The 24,284-nt window shown below is 43.2% G+C and overlaps 1 protein-coding gene across 1 annotated transcript in view; it reads right to left on the bottom strand.

Annotated features, from left to right (window-relative positions):
* Window positions 1–568: 568 nt before the first annotated feature.
* Window positions 569–24,284, bottom strand: part of ACAA1 (acetyl-CoA acyltransferase 1) — a 29,640-nt gene continuing 5,924 nt past the window's right edge. Inside the window, exons 3-12 of the mRNA XM_069729799.1 lie at window positions 19,171–19,228; window positions 15,281–15,360; window positions 13,034–13,076; window positions 9,065–9,163; window positions 5,748–5,828; window positions 4,141–4,331; window positions 3,582–3,761; window positions 2,853–2,908; window positions 1,850–1,995; window positions 569–1,749 (exon numbers count right to left, since the gene is read on the bottom strand). Coding sequence (XP_069585900.1) covers window positions 1,674–1,749; window positions 1,850–1,995; window positions 2,853–2,908; window positions 3,582–3,761; window positions 4,141–4,331; window positions 5,748–5,828; window positions 9,065–9,163; window positions 13,034–13,076; window positions 15,281–15,360; window positions 19,171–19,228 — 1,010 coding nt within the window. The 3' untranslated portion in view covers window positions 569–1,673. The remainder of the gene's footprint in view (window positions 1,750–1,849; window positions 1,996–2,852; window positions 2,909–3,581; window positions 3,762–4,140; window positions 4,332–5,747; window positions 5,829–9,064; window positions 9,164–13,033; window positions 13,077–15,280; window positions 15,361–19,170; window positions 19,229–24,284) is intronic.

Below are 24,284 nucleotides of genomic sequence, written 5' to 3'. Positions count from 1 at the left end.
GGTCCCCAACTCCAGTCCTCAAGAGCCACCAACAGGTCATGTTTTCAGGATTTTCTTAGTATTGCACAGGTGATAATTGCATCACATGGACAGGCAACAATTCCATCACCTGTGCAATACTAAGGAAATCCTGAAAACATGACCTGTTGGTGGCTCTTGAGGACCGGAGTTGGGGAACACTGCTCTAGAGACTAGGGAAAAGCTGAGAGCCCAATTTGAAAACACCCAATGGTATTTACTACAGCGGATAGGTGGTCACACACAAATTCCATAACATATCTCGAATGTTGTGTGCACGCAGAGAAAAGGCTTTTGGGGAGGGTATGGGGAGGGACAAAGGTTATGAGAATTTGTTATTACTGTCCATTTGCCTTGTTAACTGTTATAAATTCAATAAACAGAATTACAAAAAAAAAAAAAAAAGTGCAAAACCGAGATCGGTTGCCTCTATGGAGGTTGATGGTCTCAGGAGGCTCGGATTGCTGGAAGCATCACCTGCTATTAAAGTGACTCCTGTGCTTTGTCGACAGTGCAGTCACTTTCCACAGAAATGATTGGGAGATATGGAAACAGGAAAATTATGTTTATTTGTAATCAACTATTAAAAAAGTATTTGTTTATCTTTTTACAATTAGTAACAAAAACATTCAGAATATTATACAGCAGGAGGCGACACAAGATCGTATGTGCAGCAAGAATTAGAATTTCAGATTCATGTAAAAAATAATTAGACTAAAAAAAAAGCCCATTGTAAGCAGCAACTATCAGATCTCCCAACTGTTCGGATCCTCTGGAATAATTATAGGTGTGAACATAGAATCATTCAATTTACAGCTAAAATCTGAATTTTAAAGGGGTTTTCCAAGATATTTATCTTGTTTTCTAAGAATCTTCTGCTTAAATAAAATAAGTGATAACCCCGACCCCAACTGCTCCAGCGGTCTCTTCCCCTGGTCTTTATTGACATGGCTGCAGCAGTGATATCATGACTATTAGGCTGCCGTCACACTAGCAGTATTTGGTCAGTATTTTACATCAGTATCTGTAAGCCAAAACCAGGAGTGGAACAATCAGAGGGAAAGTATAATAGAAACATATGCACCACTTCTGCGTTTATCACCCGCTCCTGGTTTTGGCTTACAAATACTGATGTAAAATACTGACCAAATAATGATAGTGTGACAGCAGCATAAGATGTGACCACTGCAGCCAATCACCAAGCTGAGTGATATACTGACAACATAGTCATGACCGCTAAGCTGAGTGATTGCCTGCAGCTGTCTAGATAAAAAACCAAGGGCAGCAGAGGGTGTAAGCAAATTATTTTGTTTTTGAAGCAGAGAAAACCTAGAAATTAAAAGATTATATATCCGAGAAACCCCTTTAGCACAGTCTATCTAGCCCTTCCGTAAATAATCATGATTTAATGTAAGACCATGATGTCAGGAGTCCTGGGAATGTAATGTGGTGATAAATGGTTAATGGGGGTATTAATGGTCAATTTCAAGGGCCATTTAAGGTTTTATAACTCCATATTATTCAAGACCTGTTAGCGGCGAGAGCGCTATAAGCGCATTTGTACTCATGTAGACATAGTACAAAATGAAACCAGTGATTAGGAAAAGTATGGCGGGTGAGAATCTGATCAGACAAGGCTTGGATTATTACAGCCTTTAGTTCCCAGGATACTCGAACACAGCAGCCGCTCCCATGCCAGTGCCAATGCACATGGACACAACACCGTAACCCCTGCAAAACAAAGTGTGTGGAGTTAGTCAGAGGCTCGAAGATCACTAATGCGATAAAATTGGGAACAGATTAATAAAAGGCTATTGGAAAGAAAACGTACCGTTTCCCCCTCCGCTTCAGCTCATTGAGTAACGTGACCGTCTGCCGGGTTCCTGTGCAGCCTAGGGGATGTCCAAGTGCTATGGCTCCTCCATTGGGATTAACTTTCTCCAATGGGATTCCTAATTTCTCTACACAATACACGGCCTGCAGAAGACAAAAATCCGGAGTTTAGCGATAAGGGACTGAGAATGTGAACAGCTGGGAAATATGATCATCTAAAATAGGATGCCCGTGCCTGAAGAAGGACCGCGCCACTAAATATTCCACTCACTGGATACAATGACTATACCAGGAGAGGACATTTCACACGGCCGCACACGGGCCCAACAGGTAAAGGGCCCATTTTTACCTTCAAACCAGGTGCAATTATGCATTTTTAGGAGCTATTTATTGGGCTGCAAAGGGCCCATATATTGTTCCTGCACAAGGACCCTTTCTGTGTCCGCAAGTGGATTACATGGTCCAGAAGGCTGAGATCTGCCTGTCATATTACATGAAAGCAAGTTTAAATGGATTTCAAATAACTCTGAAGAAAGCAGCTGTGACTTTCTTTTAGCGCCCAAGTTGCGCCTGTCTCCCAAATGCTACATATAACACTACCCTAAAAAGTCAGGGTGCAAATGGACCTGCTCGACCGTCAAAAGCGGATGAGTGCGATCTGTTTTGACAAATTGCACTCATCCCCATGTTATTCTAATGGGCCGTGCACATGTCTGATTTTTTCCTAGGACCAAGTTTGTCCAAGAAAATAAAACTGCAGCATGCATGAATCGCATCCAATTATCAGATCTCACTTGGCCATTCATGTGTTTGGATCTGCACTCTGATGACCTCCAAGTGCGGTCTGATCCTCGCGGACTGACGGAATGGAGAATTTTTTCTTATTTTTCAAATCTGAGAAATTTTAATCAGTTGTCAATTAAAAATCAATAATTTGACCACAACTTAAAAAAGGTGACAGAGTCCAAACAGGATACATTAATGTCGATGAAAGCACGTACCTGACTGGCAAAAGCTTCATTAATTTCATACACATCTATATCATGAACCGTGAGGCCTGAAATAAAAAAAAATTGTTTTATCTAACCCATTTTTAAATGAAAATACTACGTTAAGAAGCTACATACAAGACAGCTACCCACAGATGGCACCATAGTTTACATCAGGGGTGTCAAACTGCATTCCTCGAGGGCTGCAAACAGGTCATGTTTTCAGGATTTCCTTGTACTGCACAGGTGATAATATAATCACCTACACACATAATGATTACAGCACCTTGTGCAATGCTCAGGAAATCTTGAAAACACACATGGTTTGCGGCCCTCGAGGAATGCAGTTTGACACCCCTGGTTTACATCTTCTGGAGGAGAGCTACCTCACTACAGACGTATAGGATGGGTGCGATTCCTCACATGCTTTGCTATCCCAGTAGTCATCTGGAGCACAATTTGGGACTTGCACTCTCCAATAGGCCGACCTATCCTACTGGTGGATGTCCTCTACCCTCTCCTGCCCCTGTATGTATGAGTGTTAGCCATTAGGTGACAGCGCTCCAGGGGATAAATCCTAAACTCCCGACTTTCACAACATGGTAGATGCACATGAACTAGTCACGGTCAATTAAATTAAACTAGGACAACCCCAATGATACATTTTTTTTTTTTACCATTTTTAAAAGATGAAAGAAGCAAGAGTCCCCTGATATGAAGCCACAATGCGTGAAACCTTACCTGCCTTCTCTAATGCCGCTGGTATGGCATATGCAGGTCCTACTCCCATAATGTCAGGGGGAACCCCAACCACAGCAAACGACTTTAACACCCCCATTATGGGGAGCCCCAGCTGGACAGCGGCTGAGCGTTTGGCCAATATAACTGCAGCAGCTCCATCACTCACTTGGCTGGCATTGCCTGCGGGGATGGAAAGGGGAAACCATTAGGGTCGTCATACGTATCCATTAAACTTCCAACAGTTATCCATACCGAGACATATGAAGCCGATTCTCCTGGTAATAACAGGAGGCGATTCTACGATGTTCAGCCTTTTAACCAAATCACGTGGCAAATAAAGGTACCGGTATGTCTTTAATAAAAATATGACACATATTTGGCCTGAAATTTGCCATTTGAGCTGCCATGGGTCAACATGCGGATTAGTCCCTTTCTATGAGATTAATCTGTGTCGCTCAGGAAGTTACTCTTCATTAAATCACATCCGGAAGAAAGGAGACATTTCTAACTTCCCTCTGTCATTCTAATATGTCGCCGTGGAAAGGTGGTCTGCACTCACCCGCGGTCGTGCTTCCATCATCCTTAAATGCTGGTCTAAGTTTGGCAAGCCCCTCCAATGTGGTGTTTGGCCTAACCCCCTCATCCTCGGTCACGGTTATAGTGGTCGTGTTGCCCTGATCATCTGTGAATGAAGTGGTCACAGGAACGATTTCAGCTTTAAAATTGCCAGATCTTTGTGCCGCAGCCGCCCTGAAACATACGAGAAATAATGTTGTTTATGGCAAATGTAGGAGGACAATACATACATAGAAGAGTGTACGTCAGATGAATGCGCTGCCAGATTAATTCATGGATTATATGTGAGTAAAGCTAAATGGTTATTTCTAACTCCATCACGTCAGTTGGCTGGGACTGACCCCGGACTGAGAGCTGAAACAAAGGCTTATAGGCAAGTCTTATATCTGCATTATGTGGATACATCATACAGAAAAATTAAAAAACAAAATAAAAGGCTCCCGTCGACTCCCATCTTGGTGCTCCCTTTCCCCAATTCATAAAGATATTTAAAAAATATCAAAAAGTAAACATATTTGGCATTGCCAAGTTGGTACAATTCTGATCAAAATATAAAATTAATGTATATGGTAAACTGCATAAGGATAAAAAAAATCAAGAACTACAAGATTACCGTATTTTAGGACTTCCTCAACAAATGCATTAAAAAGGATGTACCCCAAAATGGTATCAATAAAAATGACAGCTTGCAACACAAAAAACAAACAAGCCCGCACACAGTGCCATCAATGGAACAATAAGGATATGGGTCTCAAACCATAGAGAAATACATTTCTATACATATATAACTAAGACTAATCACATATCTTTCTAGAAAGTTAAGGCAAAAAACTGGGTCATCTTGAGCAGCATAAATACAGTCGTCCTTTATGTCAGGGGTGTCCAACTGCATTCCTCAAGGGCTGCAAACAGGTCATGTTTTCAGGATTTCCTTGTACTGCGCAGGTGATAATTTAATCACCTACACACATAATGATTGCAGCACCTTGTGCAAAGCTAAGGAAATCTTGAAAACACACATGGTTTGCGGCCCTCGAGGAATGCAGTTTGACACCCCTGCTTTATGTGACTTTGGTCCTATCACTGATATGATGCAATGTGCTATGGGAGCAGTCACTGAACATGTAACTCTTATTTAAGGGAATCTGTCCCCAGGTTTTTGCTATAATCTGCACAGTGATGTAGGAACAGAGACACCGATTCCAGCGATGTGTCACTTACTGGTCTGTGTTTTGTCATTTCAATACAATCAGTGTTTTATCAGCAGGAGATTATCACCACAGGACAAGCTTTCTAGTGCCTCCTAGTCCATCCCCACCTCCAGCACCAATTTGCAGTTTTCAGTCAATATACAATGTATACAGAAAGCTGCCAATCAGTGATGTGGGCGAGGTTATACAGGGCTCAACATTTAGAGCTCTGCAGCAGAGAAAATGGATTCTAGTACAACTGCTGCACCCAGTATACTAAGTGATACATCACTGGAATCGGGTTCTCTGTCCCTTCATCATACTGCTGTCAGATTACATAACAAAAAAAACTACTGACGGATTCATTTTAACTTACTATAACATATCCCAGAAGGTTTACCTTTTTTGAGATACCAAAGAAAATTCATCTTGTTTTTGTCTCGTGATCCCAAACCGTTCAGCGACATTCTCGGATGTAATCCTAGAATAAAACATTGATGATCAGAGAATCTGAAGCCAATATTTCTCCATAGAACCAGGCACACAGAAGAGAAAGGAGCCCAACTGGCCCCACATAGTATTTAAAGTGTTATTCCCAAAAGTGTGCAGAATGGATACCTTGTGGATCGGTCTGAATGGATCATGCCACCACTGTTTTCATGGTCAAAAGAACGGACTGATAAATCCCAGTGCTGTGCTCGGTGGTCCGACCGCTGAGATTCCAGCTAGTCCCAAGACCAGTGATCATAAATGCCCCAACAGACTGGAGCGAAGGCCACTGCTCCCTTTACGGTCTATGGGACAGCCGAGCACAGAGCGTGGCTTCTCTGGCCGTCCTATTGACTATGATGACAGTGGTGCCATCATCCATTCAGACGGTACAATTCAGTGCAGTCCTTGGGACCCCACCGATCAGCATCGCATCACTTATCCACATGATAGATGAGAACTTGCAAAATTGGGGATAACCCTTTAATTTTTTGTCAGGATTTCACATATTTATGGCTGTGATTGTAGTGAAATAGAAAGAATCCGGCACTAGAATGGGGGTTATGGTGAAATCAGATGAAAATATATTATGTGGTCCAAGCTGTGTGTATACAATACGCAATATTTCTGTATTAGACCTTTTTCAAACATACATACTATACTGATGATCCTGGGAGATAATGTTCAGGGTAATTTGTATGGCACCCTTCATATAGTGTGCTGATGGATTCACCAGGGGCCGACCACCCAGGCGTGGGGGAGCAAGGCAGCGCTGCTGATGGATTGGGCCCTATCTGAGCACCGACTCATCCAGGACTGCCGTATTCCCACTGACTTGTCATTATACTGATACATTGTGACATTTCTAGAATATAAGCACATGCGGTCGTGAACTAAGATGTCAATAAATTAGACTAATAGATGACCGAAGAGATTGGTTAACATGGCACCACTCTTCATAAAAGTGGACCAATGTGCATCCAATGTACAGACAACACAAACCCTGTGTAATCTGATCCCGCGTCATATTACCATCCACCAGTTCCCTCACCCATAAAAAGTATCAGCAGACAGATGGGCGAGAGGAGTGCAGAGTCTGACTACACAAGGTTTGTTTAGTACAACCATAACCAGTATACAGATTAAAGTAAGATGTAACACCAGACAGGGAATATATTTAAATAACGCCTTTATTAAATATAAGTGGCAAATAATTGTATATTTTAAAATATAAGAAAGTATGCACGAGGACAAAAAAATTCCATAAGTTACAAAAAAATTTTTTTGAAACACAGTAGAAAACAATGATTAAGACATCATACAAAAAAATAAAAATTTAAAAAGACAAGCTGACCCCACCGGTGTCTGTATATATAGGCGAGGGTGTGGCTCCCAGAAATAATTTGGACTAGACAGGTAACAATCTATGTATAGAATAATGTGGACAAAAAAATATATATACGTGTATGTATATTCAGACTGCACGAGCCAAAGTGCAAAGTGCAAGGAAGGAAGTAAAAAAATAATAAAATAAAAATATAAACCTAAGGGTACCCGTGGTACCACAGATATGTGATAACCAACACTAAAGTGCAATATGTGCAAAACAGGTGACAAGGTAATCACACCATCCAATTCATCTGGTCCCACTCCAATAACAGTGTAAGTGAATCAGTCCAAAAATGTCTAAGTGCAATCAAGCCAATATGTGGAAAAGGACGATGCAATCTGTTCTATATCCACTTGATACACGCCACCAACTGTACACTCTCTGTGCAGATGGGGTCGATAACCGTCACTTATATAGACAGATGGCCAAGAAAATCATAGTCACCACACTGTCTGAGCATACAAAATCACAGAGGGAGCACACTATACCTCAATAACTTAGACCGAATCAGCGGGGTCAGCTAGGTCCTCCTGCAAACGCGCCCCGACGCGCGTTTCGGATAGTGATCCTTCGTCAGGGGGGATAGCTACTGAGGCGCACAGGCGCCATTAAATAGTGTCCCACTAACTAGCGCTACAGCCCGGGTGTAGGCGGCGCATGCGCGGTCCATCCGTGTCCGGCACTTCCGCCGTCCACGTCATGCCGCCGGACGTACGGGCGCAGAGTACCCGACGTCTCCATAGCAACAGGACGCGGAACGGCCGAGTTACCGTCACGCCGACCGGGCATGCACACCACCAGAGGCCGCATCTAGATAAGCTGGTAATGAACTGTGACACATTGTGACATTTCTAGAATATAAGCACATGCGGTCGTGAACTAAGATGTCAATAAATTAGACCAATAGATGACCGAAGAGATTGGTTAACATGGCACCAATCTTCATAAAAGTGGACCAATGTGCATCCAATGTACAGACAACACAAACCCTGTGTAATCTGATCCCGCGTCATATTACCATCCACCAGTTCCCTCCCCAATAAAAAGTATCAGCAGACAGATGGGCGAGAGGAAAGCAGAGTCTGACTACACAAGGTTTGTTTAGTAGATATGCAGAAAATGACATCATGTACATACGGGGAATAAATAACAAAGATAGAGGCCCAATAATAGAGCCGAAAAGTAATCCCCACCATACATATGGATCGTAGCAGGACAAACTGCAAAACTCACTAAGAAAAAACCAAGAGCACCAACAACAGTTTTTGTATCCTCCCGAGGAAGGTTTCGTTAACCGAAACGCGCGTCGGGGGTCAACGGTGGATGGTGTGGTGACTGGCGTTATATTTTGGTATGTTCTTTACTACCTTTTTATGCTATTAAACTTTCTGCCTCATTTAGACTGTCACTGGGATAACTAACTATGGGTATACATCTGGTAATGGCTGTGCGGTGCATTAGCCGTGATACATCTACCTTAGATGAAACTCTTTTATATATTTGATGTATGTTCCATCCACTGTTTTCATTGGGTACTTTTTGTGTCACATTGTTTCATGTTCCCCCTTGTTTCTCTTAAACCTGTTTAATAATTGTATGATAATAAAGCATTTTTTGATATTTTGGATACAAAAACTTGTTGGTGCTCTTGGTTTTTTCTTAGTAAGGTTTGTTTATAGTCTGTTACTATGGAAACACAGATTGCCCTGTAGGATCTCTAGGCAAAAAAATCATAGGAAAGTTAAAATTGAAGGGGTTGTCCACTTCTGAACTCCCCAAGACCTACAAAGCAGTAAATGTCGTTATCGGTACGACTCTAGCACCATCTAGTGATTTACCCCATAGGGATCAAACAATCCCTGGCTTTACTTTCATCCACAGTACGGGGACTAAGGTCTCCAGGATTTCCAACACTTCTGAGACTCATGGATTCAACCCTGAAATAAGAAGAACAAAACCCAGTTCAGCTCGTAACAATAGTGCTGTGAGCAGGAGAATTACTTCATACAAAACGCACAGAAAACCCTCACACGATTCTAGTATTGACCTTCAGGAATAATGGTCAATCATTTCCATGGACCAGGAATGCTTTCACCTCGGTGTCACCTAAAAACCTTACACATTAAAGGAAAGGCACGAAAACAACAAGGAAGGAAAATTATTAACCAGTTACAGCAAAACCAGGGTAAAATGGGTGTGAAAGAAGGTAAAACCAGGTCCCTTTGATGCTTTTATTAATTGACCAGATGGGCCCTTGTCTCCTCGTACATCCTTCCATGGATAACGTTAGGTAGGTACCAATCACGGCAGACTAGGATGTCACCACAAGGCCTATAATACTGGAGACGTTCTCACCCAGTAGTCTCGCCATCACAGCTCGGTCCTTTCAAAGTCCCTCAGATCCCACACTTGTCTATTTACCTGCATCCCACACATCAACTTCAAGAACGGACAGTTCACTGCTTGACAGGTGCCATTTGTAATGAGAATCAATGTTTTAACCCCTTGTCAACGCCGACCGTGTATACGCATTATACCGGGCAGGCTCAGGAGGAGACTCCGGTGCCGGCTGCATTATACAGCCAGTATCCTAAAGCATCTAATCGAATGATGCTAGCTCTGATCACCACAGTTAAACCTCTTAGGTTCACATTGTGTTAGTGGGTGTCCGCTAACAGAATCCGTTACATGGCGAAATTGGCGCAATTAGGCTAGGTTCACATTGCGTTAGTGCAATCCGTTTAGCAGATATGCGGTTTGCACTAACGCAATTGCGTTTGGCAATCCTGCTAGCGCAGATGCCCGATCTGCGCTAGCGAAGAACGGACCCCGAATGCTGCAAGCAGTGTTCGAGGTCCGTCCGGAAATAACGGCACATCGCTGACGCATGCCAAAAATGGCATACGTTAGCGATGCGTTAGCACATTGCAGTCATTGGGTGCGCTAACGGATCCGTTACATAGTGTTAATTGCGTCAATTTCGCCATGTAACGGATTTCGTTAGCGGACACCCACTAACCTAGCCTTAACGCTATGTAACGGATCCGTTAGCGCACCCATTGACTGCAATGTGCTAAAGGATCGCTAACGCATCGCTTAAGTATGCCATTTTTGGCATGCGTCAGCGATGTGCCGTTATTTTCGGACGAACCTCAAACTCTGCTTGCAGCGTTCAGGGTCCATTCTTCGCTAGCGCAGATCGGGCATCTGCGCTAGCGGGATTGCCAAACGCAATCCCTTTTTGGACATTGCATTAGCGGAATCCGTTAGCGTATCCGCTAAACGGATTGCACTAACGCAATGTGAACCTAGCCTTAGATGTCATGTCATGACAGCAACATTAAAGAGGATACAAAAACAGGGATGCTAATGATGCCTTTTGACCTCCTGTAAACCCCATGGTGGTCTGACCCAGTAGCCGGAGTCTAACTGAGGGCTTTTATGTCTGCCATGTTAAATCTCCTATGAAGATCAATAATCATGAAAATAGATAAGAAAACTCTATCTAAAACTCTATCTAAAAATTAAAGGGGTATTCCTGCCATAGCCTTCAAGCCTGCAGTCTCTCTATGACAGTCCTCACAGCGTGCACATTGGAGCCGTGTGCACGTGACACAAACTATGTGATTTGCATACATGCGGTCACATGCAGACTAGACGTACACGTCCTAGCTCTCTGCAAGTGCATTAAGCGAGGTCGGACACGTCTAGTCAGAATGTGGCTGGAAGTCAGCAAATTGTGTAATTACGGTCACATGACTGGCCGCCCCTGGCACCGGCGAATCCTCACGCACGCAAAAGATCTGACTTTCACCCTCTGATCTGACATCCATGTTCTGTTGTGAATAAACTATGGCTGTAACAGATTTCCAACCACTGAATTCTTGTTTTCTTTACATTTTACAGGGTCCCAGTTTGGGGGGAATTGGAGCTATATATTTTTAAACAGGGTTTTTACAGGTGTGAGTGCCATGGAGTTTGTATAAACTTCAGAAAATACATCGGTAAATACATAGTATATAAACTGGAATGCTCCTAAAAGGCAGCAAAAGTGCGACATAAACAGAACATTCGTGGAGAATTATAATATTTATCTGCTGTTTTCTCGGATACAATTTTCACCCCGGACACAGTAACCTTTGGCCGTGACCGTGTACATACACTGATATTAAAGCGAGCGGGGGAGAAGCCCATGTGCAAGAGACCATTAGCGACCTTTGCACAGACGCCGAACACTAGTCTCAGGTCAGGGATTCAACTTTCTGTAGAATTACATAAAGCAATAAAAATCTGATTACGGGAAATAGGAAAAAGGGGAACGGAGCAGCAGACATAACCGTGCACAAGTCCAGCGCTACATTTGAGGCAAAAAACAAACCTCTTTCTTAAGCACTCGTTAATCACAGAAGCACTATCCCTCTCCGCATGATGTCCCCTCTCATCAGAATCTATATGTCCCACCAGCAATAATCATGGCAGCCCCATAGACGACACTACTAGTGATGACAGGGGGTCTATGTCCCCCCCTCAGGCTTCTTATATAAGCACCGACTATAGAGTACAGTGTGCTGGTACAATAATGCCTTCTGGTCCTGTGGCAGCGCCCATCCTCATGGCCTTGGAAGCGGCCTTATCGATATTTGGCAAAGGAGGGAGATATGTACCGTAGTTGGCAGGCTGTCACACCCTGACATAGGAGAACGTAACCAAACAACGTCTTTACCAAATAAAGGAGCTGTCCGGTCACTAAATTATAGAAAAACAAAACACTCAGAATACGAGAAAATAATAAATTCATCTCGCCTTCCCAATCCTTCACCACTTCAACTACAGAACTACCGAGGTTCCCTGTGGACCTCCGAACTTCAGCATGAACAGGTCTCTAGCCGTAGAGGTGGCTCCGATTAAGGCCTCATTCACAAGTCTGATTTTCCCACGTACAAGAAAATGAACAGATTATGATTAGACTTTGATCACAGTGAGGTCCAAGTGTCATCTGTTATTTTCGTACTTGGAGAAATTAAAAAAAAAAAAAAAAACTCCACCTTCTCCATTCTGACAGCCTGAAAATTGGACTGCACTCAGATACCGTCTGAGTGTGGTCTGATTTTTTTCATGGACCCGTTAACTTGCACTGACGATTTTGATCCAACACTCATAATCGGACCTCTCCAATAATTTCTGTGGACCATGCAGTTGGAAAAAAAAAAAAAAAGATTGGACATGTGCACAGCCGCTAAGAATACCTGAAAACCATGGATAGCACTTGTACATGAAAATGGGACGTGTGAATGAGCCCTAACACTGCAGCCAGTGATTGACTGCAGTGGTGTGATGCCGTCTGGGCTGAACTGGAAATACAGAGACTGGTGGGGACCTCACTGGTAGTTTGTGGTCGCTGCCTGTGGCATCCCCAGCGTCTCACCTGACTGGAGGCCATCGGTACTTGCCTGTCGGAGAAGCCTCGCAATGCTCTGGGCCGCTGGTCTTGCACTACGGATTTAGACTCTGGAAATGGGTCTTGTAAATATTTTATTCAACTCTATCAGCAAGGTTTGATAAAAATAGATATAAATTGCTGGCTGGGCAATCATACACAAAACTCACACTAGAATTACATTAGGAGTGAAAGGTTACTAAAAATATAAAGATCACATTACATGTAGTCAAAAATAACCAAATTGTGACTTTCCCACAACGTGAAGAATATTTGCTTATAACCAATAATATAATACACAGGTCAGCAAGGCCTCCATCGTCCGGCCGGAGGAGAACATCTACATCACCACATTACTGAGTCCTCTTACCCACATGCCAAGCCAATATCATAGGAGCCATTCCTGATGCCACCTGGAACAACAGAGACATTGGTCACGTGCCCATTCAGCTTTTACCTATAAACTCAACACAAACGTCCAGAAAGTTTTTGATTTGTAGCGTTTTTATATTCGGGTCTCCAGGTGTCATAATTGTATTATTACTATCCGAAAACATGGCAGATACACTACTGTTCAGATGTCACAGTGTTTTATTGTAGGGCAGACTGCAGTCCCAGAGATTCCTCTTGATGTCTCCTGACGATGGCTGTACATAGTACATGGGATATCGGCCGCCGATCGCTGGGATACATGCAGGTATCACCGCTGAGGTCAGCACCTGGACGCATGGTCCATCATCGATGCAGGAGAAGTAAACCTACACTGGACCATGGGAGATCACCACTGGGGGTGGATGGGTTACACAGATGAGGACATCTTATTTTAGCATTTTTGGGCCAATTTCCCAGTTTTTCTCTGTAGGTTTCTGAACCAAAAGATGCAATAACAATTTGCTCCGACTGTTGCGTTTTCCATGCAGATTTCAAGTAGAATTTTTAATGTATTTTTTTTAGTACAGAAAGGCTGTGTGCACACGTTGCGTTTTTTTTGCTATAAAAACGCATAAAAAAAACGCATACATTAAGCATCCCATCATTTAGAATGCATTCCGCAATTCTTGTGCACATGATGCGTTTTTTTCCGCGAAAAAAATGCAGCACGTTCCTTCATTTTGCGAATTTTTCGCTATTTAATGCATTGGAAAGCTCAGATAAAAAAAACACGGCAAAAACGCGCAAAAAAACGCATGCGGATTTCTTGCAGAAAATGTCCGGTTTTGCTCAGGAAATTTCTGCAAGAAATCCTGAACGTGTGCACATAGCCAAAAGCTGGATTTCTGCACTTTCAGGCTTTCCAGAAAAGTATACATATACTTTTTATACACTCTAAGACAATAAGACATTTTTAAACACAGTTCACACATACATATTTACTTGGGGTTTTTTTTCTTATTTGACAGCTGCAGTTTTTTTTTTTCCAAACAAGGCATCTTTCTCCTAATTGCGGTTTTTCTCCCATAAAACTCCATTGTTCTTTTCTACTTTGGTTAAAATGTGAATGTGTAAATGTAACTAGCACTATTTTTACATTACAAATCATGTGATTCTATGAGAAATCAGACATCACATGATTGATGAGTCTCATGACTTACAAAAAAAAAAGAAAATGTGCTGAAAGATCAAATATAATAAAACACAACAGACCAGATTCTTCAAGGCTGGAGTTGTTTACGCCAGTCTCGATTTGGAGAAGGGCTGGAGTTGGACGCCCATGATTCATAACTCATATGGCTCTTTATGAGCCCGGAGCATCGGATGATCGGCCTGCACCTCTGTGTGCGCCTCGCCACAGATCCTACTATAGTCTGTGCTGGAGTAAGATTTGTAGAGTAGCGAACGCTGACACTCTTCATGACTTGCGTTCACCGTGCCCCTTTTCTGCCTCAATCTGCCCACTTTTTCGGAGCTGGGTGAAAATGGCATGAGAACGCCAAAGTCGCAAACTTTTAAACACAGCCTCCAGTTGCACCAAATTATGTAAATTTTCAAATCTATTCTGTATTCTGCCATAAAAGCCTTGATGAATCGAGCCTGACATTTTGCTGGACAAAAAAACCTAAAAAAAATTCCATCAAAAACACATTAATAAAGCGATGTTTTTAACTATTTAAAAAAAATTATAGCAGTGGGAAATTAGGCTCACAAAGACATCAGATTTTTCACATATGTAAAAAAAAAGGGTCAGTTTTTCATCAGTATACGATCCATGTGTCCGGATTTACTATTAGTATTTTACCAGAGATTTTCATGCATGAAAATATAAATATATAAATTACAAAGCTGCTATCCAATACCAGGTCAATCATGTACAGCACGCACACTGCACTCTGATGGCATCCGTGTGCTGTCCGTGATTGTCACCAAGCCATAAACTTGTATTGGGAATTTGATCTGTAACGTGGAGCAAAAATTAATGTTTCCAGTCTCCAAAAAATATAACATGGACATGGGTACAGCCCCATAGATTATATTGGGCATTTGTTCTATCCCTTAAATACATGGATACAATACATCCTTGAAAGAGGAAAGTCTGTATGAGGCCTAAAACGCAGCAAGAAATTAATCACAAAAATGCTGTAAAGAAACATCCAGTAATGTTCTGAAGGCAGGTACTCACCAGCTATGTTGATGATCGCCTGCAGACCAGAGGAGCACTGCCTGTTCACACTACATAAAGGAACAGTCTCTGGGATCCCACTAAAATGAAGTGTAATAAGAAAATGATCAACACAAGTTTTAAAGAACTGATGCATGTAAAGCTCCCATAACTATTTGGTCTTGAAAAAAAATCTTAAGTGTACATAAAATTACAAAAACATTATCAGCGTCATGTCTGACTTATCTACCTATATACCATAAATGTTTAATAGGTGCAGGACCCCGTGCCACAAGGCGACCATGCTGCAGAGCGTGCTGAACGGCGACCATGCTGCAGAGCGTGCTGAACGGCGACCATGCTGCAGAGCGTGCTGAACGGCGACCATGCTGCAGAGCGTGCTGAACGGCGACCATGCTGCAGAGTGTGCTGAACACAGGTTTTATCAGTGACCAATATACCCCCCTACTTTTCAATAACTGTCATAAACCATCCATCCATGGAAAACCTACAAGAAGCACGTCCCAGCTTGCACAAAATGCAAAGATACAAAGAATAAACACAAAAATTGAGCTTGGTTTAAGTTAGTATACATGCAACACAAACGCATGTTCACTTTGGCCATAAAGCATACAAAACCTTCAAAAACAAAATGAACATAAACCATGTATAGCAACTTAAACCAAACTCAATTTTTGTGTTTTTTCTTTGTATTTTTGCATTCTGTGCAAGTGGGGTTGTGGCTTCCCTCTCCAGAGCATTTAAAAGCTTCCCAAGACTGAATCCACAGTTCGGAACCTGATCCTTTGTCTGCCCTTATACACACCGAGGTCAACTCTGACACATGGTAAGGTTTTTAATATTAGACAGCGTAGGACCGTCCCGATCAGGGTCAGCTTGACAATGGTGGGACGGCTTTTATGCTACTGAAGATCAAAAACAATATTACTAAGAACCCTGTGTTATTTAAATGCCCTTTTGCTTTTTATTTATTCACTAGATGGTGGCCCAATTCTAACGCATCGGGTATTCTAGAATATTCTGACAGAACGTGTTGAGTGAACGTGACTGAACTATGTCGCACTGTGACTGACAGAACGTGTTCAGTAAACATGAGTGAACTACGGCCGGACGGCGCCTGTCGCTGATTGGTCGTGCCAGCCGCCAGCGACCAATCAGCGACGCAGGATTTCCATTACAGACAGAATTAGACGATTATATAGTAGATTTACAGCAGGGTTTATGATCATTTTGTTTTTTGTATGTTTTATGGTCAATGTGAACATGTGTTTATGTGCTGCATGGGATACCAACTCAAACCGAGCTAATTTTTTTGTATTTTTTTCATCCATCAATGAAGTACGTCAGTTCTTAATCTGGTGATAATAAATTGTTTGGGCAGCACCAACCACAGCCTCTAAGACACCGGTGGTTTTCAATCACCATAAATCTCCAGTTTATGAAGGGCTCACAAGTTCTCAATAAGGTTTAGGTTAGGTGAAGAAGGGGTCAGTCATTGTTCTTTCATCTTTAAGGCCATTACTGGCAGCCGAGCAGTGGAGACTTTGATGCTGCAATGGAGCAATGTCCTGAAGAAAAATCTTGGTTTTCTTGAAAGATACTGACTTTTTCCTGTACCACTTGACGAAAGTGTCTTCTAAAAACTGGAGGTTGGTTTGGGAAGTGATTTTCAGGGAATCATTTAGCCAAAAATGTCCAACTAGTTCTTCTTTAAAAATACTAGTCCATAGTAGTACTCCAGCTCCTTCATCGTGAAGGTCTATGCCAATTACTGATCGAGCCACAAGCCCATCCATCTGATCCGTCAAGACTCGCTCTAATTTCATCAGTCCAAAAGACATTTGAAAATCTGTCTTCAGATATTTTTTGGACCAGTCTTCACATTTCTATTTCTGTCTCTTGTTCAGTGGTGGTCGGCTTCCAGCCTTCCTTACCTCGGCCATGTCTCTGCTCAGTGATCACCTTGTACTTCTCTCTTGATCAGTGGTGGTCGGCTTCCAGCCTTCCTTACCTCGGCCATGTCTCTGAGCACTGATCACCTTGTACTTCTGTCTCTTGTTCAGTGGTGGTTGGCTTCCAGCCTTCCTTACCTCGGCCATGTCTCTGCTCAGTGATCACCTTGTACTTCTCTCTTGATCAGTGGTGGTCGGCTTCCAGCCTTCCTTACCTCGGCCATGTCTCTGAGCACTGATGATCTTGTACTTCTGTCTCTTGTTCAGTGGTGGTCGGCTTCCAGCCTTCCTTTCCTCGGCCATGTTTCTGCGCAGTGATCACCTTGTACTTCTGTCTCTTGTTCAGTGGTGGTCGGCTTCCAGCCTTCCTTACCATGGCCATGTCTCTGAGCATTGATCACCTTGTACTTCTGTCTCTTGTTCAGTGATGGTCGGCTGGAGGTGCCGTGGGATGCGCCGACACAGATCACCTTGTACTTCTGTCTCTTGTTCAGTGGTGGTCGGCTTCCAGCCTTCCTTACCTCGGCCATGTCTCTGAGCATTGATCACCTTGTACTTCTGTCTTTTGTTCAGTGGTGGTCGGCTTCCAGCCTTCCTTACCTCGGCCATGTCTCTGAGCATTGATCACCTTGTACTTCTGTCTTTTGTTCAGTGGTGGTCGGCTTCCAGCCTTCCTTACCTCGGCCATGTCTCTGAGCACTGATGATCTTGTACTTCTGTCTCTTGTTCAGTGGTGGTCGGCTTCCAGCCTTCCTTACCATGGCCATGTCTCTGAGCATTGATCACCTTGTACTTCTGTCTCTTGTTCAGTGATGGTCGGCTTCCAGCCTTCCTTACCTCGGCCATGTCTCTGAGCATTGATCACCTTGTACTTCTGTCTCTTGTTCAGTGGTGGTCGGCTTCCAGCCTTCCTTACCTCGGCCATGTCTCTGCGCAGTGATCACCTTGTACTTCTGTCTCTTGTTCAGTGGTGGTCGGCTTCCAGCCTTCCTTACCTCGGCCATGTCTCTGAGCATTGATCACCTTGTACTTCTGTCTCTTGTTCAGTGGTGGTCGGCTTCCAGCCTTCCTTACCTCGGCCATGTCTCTAAGCACTGATCACCTTGTACTTCTGGCCTCCAGGAAGTTTGCGTGTCAGGAATATGACAGCACTGGAGGATAATTGCTTAACATTTGATTCTTCTCACATTAATGTGCGATTATTTTTTTCTCAACGCATTTTTTTGTGACCTGAGGACTATTTGCAACAACTCTTTTGATGGTTCTGTGATTGCACCCCCCAATATCTTCGCAATTGCAAGAGTCCTCCCTCATCCCTCTTTAAGGCTAAGTTCACACAGGGCGTTTTTGCTGTGTTTTTTTATGATAATTTTCAGCTGCTTTTTACAGTACCAGCACAGCCTATGAGATTTCAGAAATCTCATGCACACACATTGGATTTTTGTTATCAGCATTTTGTGCTTTGCATGTTTTTTTGGACATAAAGCATGTCACTTCTTTCAGGGTTTTTTCAGCGTTTTTTTTGCCATAACTTGATTGATTCTATGGGATAGGACTTTTTTTCAACACTAAACTTTACCAGCATGCGCAAGAGCCAAATCTAGCATGCCAAAGCTGCTGCAAAAAAATGCAAGAAAAAAATAAGGAAACATGCTTTTTTCTGCAGCTTCCTTCCTGCAAAGAGATCAAATTTTGTGGCAGAAAAAAAAATGTTGAAAAAATGCCTAGTGTGAACTTACCCTAAGACTTGTAACAATTTTTGAAAGACAGTCACATCTCACTTTCCCTGAGGAAAGCAAGTTTTTTACCTCAGTATTTGAGAATCAGTGGAAAAGTATAATAATTCTGCACATAGCACACGCACAGCGCACACTGCTAAATGCATTGGTGGATTTTTAGCTCAATGCGAACTTGCATATTACAAAACAAGAAAAATACCTGAGAAACTGGGCGATTCTGGCCACAAGAGCGCCTCCTCCAGGCTGCAGCACATTTCCTGCATGAAAACAGAAATCAAAGCACAACTCTTTATTCACTGCTTATTCTTATCACCACGCTGATGATTCCGCTCATTGCAATATACTGGTGATCTGCGTCGGCCACAGCCGGTGTTGGTGCTATATCACCAGATTAATCCCAGCTGCAGCGCTTCATTATGTGAGACATACTCTAGGTGTGCACGGATGCAACAAGCTTGGGTGTAATAATAATAATTTTATGTATATAGCGCCAACATATTCCGCAGCGCTTTACAGTTTAACAGTTTCAAACACAACAGTCATAATTAACAACATTAACAATACAATAATTAAAGCGAAATAAGACGACCCTGCTCGTGAGAGCTTACACTCTACAATGAGGTGGGGGAGATACAAAGCACAGGTGTGTATTTACAATGATGTATTTACAATCATGGTCCAGCCATCTTCAGGGGGTGGGGGATAGATGGAGATAGTGAATGGGCCACACACACACTTACGCGTAAAATGACTTGATAGGGAACGTGATAGGCCGCTCTGAACAAATGTGTTTTGAGGGAGCTCTTAAAACTATGCAAGTTGTGGATGGTCCTAATATCTTGGGGTAGAGCATTCCAGAGGATTGGCGCAGTGCGGGAGAAATCTTGGAGTCAGGAGTGGGAGGTACGGATTACTGCAGAGGTTAGTCGAAAGTCGCTTGCAGAGCGCAGTGGTAGGTTAGGCCGATAGACAGAAATGAGGGAGGAGATGAAGGGGGTGCCGCACTGTGGAGAGCTTTGTGGGTGAGAACAAGTACTTTGAATTGTATCCTGTAATGAATGGGCAGCCAGTGTAATGACTGGCGAAGAGCGGACGCGTCTGAGTAATGATTAGCCAGATGTACAACCATGGCTGCTGCATTAAGGATGGACTCGAGAGGGGAAAGTCGAGTAACGGGGAGGCCAATTAATAGTGCATTGCAGTAGTCCAGGCAGGAGTGTTATACACTTAGGTCTTTCTGGGGTGTCTGTGGTCTTTGAAAGGTGGCTCCCCTGTTACTCTGATTGCTGAGACTTACTGTTCTTTAGTTATAACTATTTGGTGTCACCCAGTTTCTGGCTGCTATGGAGCCCTGGTGTTTGGCTTCTGCAAATATTTTCTGCACATTTTATAAAACTGAAGTTTAGACCGACACAAAGATCAGAGTTGGATTACGATCTGTTCAAAGGTTAGCGGTATCTCCTAGAGTCAGACGCTTATCTTCAGCTTTGACCTGCAGCCATCCACAACCCTCCACTAATCCTTCTATAACTCATACACAGAATGGCCCCCTTATTGGAGACAACCACGCAGCAGCACACTGAACCTCTTTTGTAATCAAAACCAAAAGAGCAAAGCCACACTGCATAGGACCACTCTAACAGGACAATTAAATATAACTTTTTAAAATTAGTTTAAAATTATCATGATGAAGTCAGAGTTAAAATACCGTATATACTCGAGTATAAGCCGAGATTTTCAGCCCAAATTTTTGAGCACTATATGGCACAGCTATGGGGCAATAATGAATGGTGCAGAGCACTATATGGCACAGCTATGGGGCAATAATGAATGGTGCAGAGCACTATATGGCACAGCTATGGGGCAATAATGAATGGTGCAAAGCACTATATGGCACAGCTATGGGGCAATAATGAACGGTGCAGAGCACTATATGGCACAGCTATGGGGCAATAATGAACGGTGCAGAGCACTATATGGCACAGCTATGGGGCAATAATGAATGGTGCAGAGCACTATATGGCACAGCTATGGGGCAATAATGAATGGTGCAAAGCACTATATGGCACAGCTATGGGGCAATAATGAACGGTGCAGAGCACTATATGGCACAGCTATGGGGCAATAATGAACGGTGCAGAGCACTATATGGCACAGCTATGGGGCAATAATGAACGGTGCAGAGCACTATATGGCACAGCTATGGGGCAATAATGAACGGTGCAGAGCACTCTATGGCACAGCTATGGGGCCATAATGAACGGTGCAGAGCACTCTATGGCACAGCTATGGGGCCATAATGAACGGTATGGAGCATCTATTTTTATTTTTGAAATTCACCTGTAGCTGCTGCATTTTCCACCCTAGGCTTATACTCGAGTCAATAAGTTTTCCCAGTTTTTTGTGGTAAAATTAGGAGGGGGGCGGCTTATACTCGGGTCGGCTTATACTCGAGTATATACGGTAATTCATATTTCCATTATCTCATTATTATCCTGCTGTGTAGCAAAAGCTTATCTGTTAATTGTTAGCACAGCACTCTGGGTCCATCAGCAGATAGTCTAGTAAATACTGAATGCATACAATTCAAGCATGGGGTCATCAGGGGATAGGACAGCAGCGTTGAATGTTTCTGGGGCCCATGTTACAATATAATATTATGGCACGCATTGTCCTGCTGAAAGGTCCTTCTGCCATACAGTAAACAACTACCATGAAGAGATGAACCTGGTCAACCACAAGCCCTAATGTCCTTGCACAGAGGACCACAGATGTGCCAAGAAAAGATTCTCCAACCACCACAGGCCTCAGCTGTTGCCTCCTGATAGGAAGGGTTCATCTATTCATGCTGCTTACTCCAATCATGGTGGAACAGAAATTACATTTAACTGACCAGGCAATGTAAGATGTGGATACTGCGGATTAGATGCTGCAGATGTACACAGCGTCCATTCCGCAGCAAATACTGAACGTGGAAACATACCCTTCTGCTTGCCAGCAGTCTGCATGAGTAATCACACCCCGCGGGCCAGAACAACGCGCACATCCTCCTCAGATCCCGTTCGGCAATCAGCTGTTTACACCTCAGGCTATGTTCCCACCATGAGCTTTTGGCGAGTCTTTGAGGCTGCAGAATTTCTGCATCTATTATTTAAACTATGTGCGGTTCTTCATTGTGATTTTTTTTTTAACACGTGTTTTGGTCTCTCTTTGATGTGTCATGCTTTTAAATAAGGAAAAGGGTGAAACCACCTGATGAAGACGGTACTTCCATTGAAAAGCGTTGTGGCTTAAACCCCATTCTGGTGTCAGAGTTTCCTTTGACCGAGTTTCACCCTTTTCCTGTTTCTGTCCTCCTTCGGAGGTGTTCGGCTGGAGCTGCGGGGGACTGTGCGCCCTCACTAGGGCCACCTATCCAGCGCTCCTAAACAATCCGCCTTTTACTGACTATGCTTTTAAATAAAGCGGCTTTGTTTTTGATACTTCCTGGTTATTTGGCTTTGACAAAACTTTATTTACATACCTAGGTCGATTACATGTGCATTTTTTTCTGCATCTAATCCAAATCTATGGGGAAAATTTGCACAGAAAACTAGAAGAAACTGCAAGAGAAATTGACAGGCTGTGGATTTGAAACAAGCACCGAGGGTCAGTTTACGTTGAGTAAAATAAAAGCACAGGGGATATGAGATTTCCATAATGCCCATCCATTTTGCTGGAATTGTAATCCGCTGCATTTTTAGCACAGGAAAAATATGCAGCATTAAAAAAATAAAAAAAAACACCATGGGAACGTAGCCTTAAGATCCCCTCTCGCTAGCTGCTTTTCCTTGATTACATCCCAGTATACTCTCAATGTTACTAGAGAAACCCCCCAGGGTTGGCAGTTTTTTTTTTATTATTATTTATTTATTTATTTATTTATTTATATAGCACCATTGATTCCATGGTGCTTTACATGAGAAGGGGTTACATACAAGTTACAGATATCACATACAGTAAACAAACTAACAATGACGGACTGATACAGAGGGGCGAGGACCCTGCCCTTGCAGGCTTACATTCTACAGGATTATGGGGAAGGAGACAGTAGGTTGAGGGTTGCAGGAGCTCCGATGTTGGTGAGGCGGTTGCTCCGGTATTGGAGAGGAGGCAGCGGGGTCAGTGCAGGCTGTAGGCTTTCCTGAAGAGATGGGTTTTCAGGTTCCGTCTGAAGGATCCGAATATGGTTGATGGTCGGATGTGTTGGGGCAAAGAATTCCAGATGGGGGATATTCTGGAGAAGTCTTGGAGGCGGTTGGATGAGGAGCGAATAAGTGTGGAGGAGAGAAGGAGGTCTTGGGAGGACCGGAGATTACGTGAGGGAAGATATCGGGAGATTAGTTCAGAAATATGGAGGAGACAGGTTGTGGATGGCTTTGTAGGTCAGTATTAGCAATTTGAACTGGATACGCTGAGGGAATGGGAGCCAGTGAAGAGATTTGCAGAGGGGGAAAGCGGAGGAGTAGAGAGGAGAGAGATGAATTAGTCGGGCAGCAGAGTTAAGAATGGACTGGAGAAGTGCAAGGATGTTAGCAGGGAGGCCACAGAAAAAGATTTTGCAGTAGTCAAGGTGGGAGATGATGAGGGCATGCACAAGCATTTTAGTAGATTGACAGTTGAGGAAAGGACGGATTCTGGAGATATTTTTGAGCTGGAGGCGACAGGAGGTGGAAAGAGCTTGAATGTGCGGTTTGAAGGACAGGGCAGAGTCAAGGGTTACTCCAAGGCAGCAGACTTCTGGTACGGGGGAAAGCGTGATGTCCTTTACTGCAATAGATAGGTCAGGTAAGCAAGATCTATGAGATGGAGGAAAGATGATGAGTTCAGATTTGTCCACATTGAGTTTGAGGAAGCGAGAGGAGAAGAAGGAGGATATTGCTGATAGACACTCCGGGATTCTGGAGAGCAGAGAGGTGACGTCTGGGCCAGAAAGGTAGATCTGAGTGTCATCAGCATAAAGGTGGTAGTGGTGTAGGATAGGGAGGTTATGGGGTTTGGACATTGGTCTGGTATACAAAGGGGTTGAGGGGTTGTGGTGGTTGAACAATGAAGACTTGCTTTGTTTGCTCGATCTTATTTTTAAAGTGTGTGGCAAAGTCCTCAGCAGAGATGAGGGAGGTTGGAGGGGGGCAGTGGTGGGCGGAGGAGGGAGTTAAAGGTTTTGAATAACTGTTGTTTGGGGTTGTAAGATAGGGAAATACGAGGGTTGTGAAGTAAGCCTGTTTAGCAGAGGTGAGAGCAGATTTAAAAGAGAGTGTTGCCTGTTTGAAT

Source organism: Ranitomeya imitator, chromosome 6 (assembly GCF_032444005.1).
Source record: "Ranitomeya imitator isolate aRanImi1 chromosome 6, aRanImi1.pri, whole genome shotgun sequence".
NCBI classification, from domain to species: domain Eukaryota; kingdom Metazoa; phylum Chordata; class Amphibia; order Anura; family Dendrobatidae; genus Ranitomeya; species Ranitomeya imitator.
The sequence above is the reverse complement of the archived record's forward strand: the minus strand, read 5'-3'. Positions and strand labels throughout refer to the sequence as shown.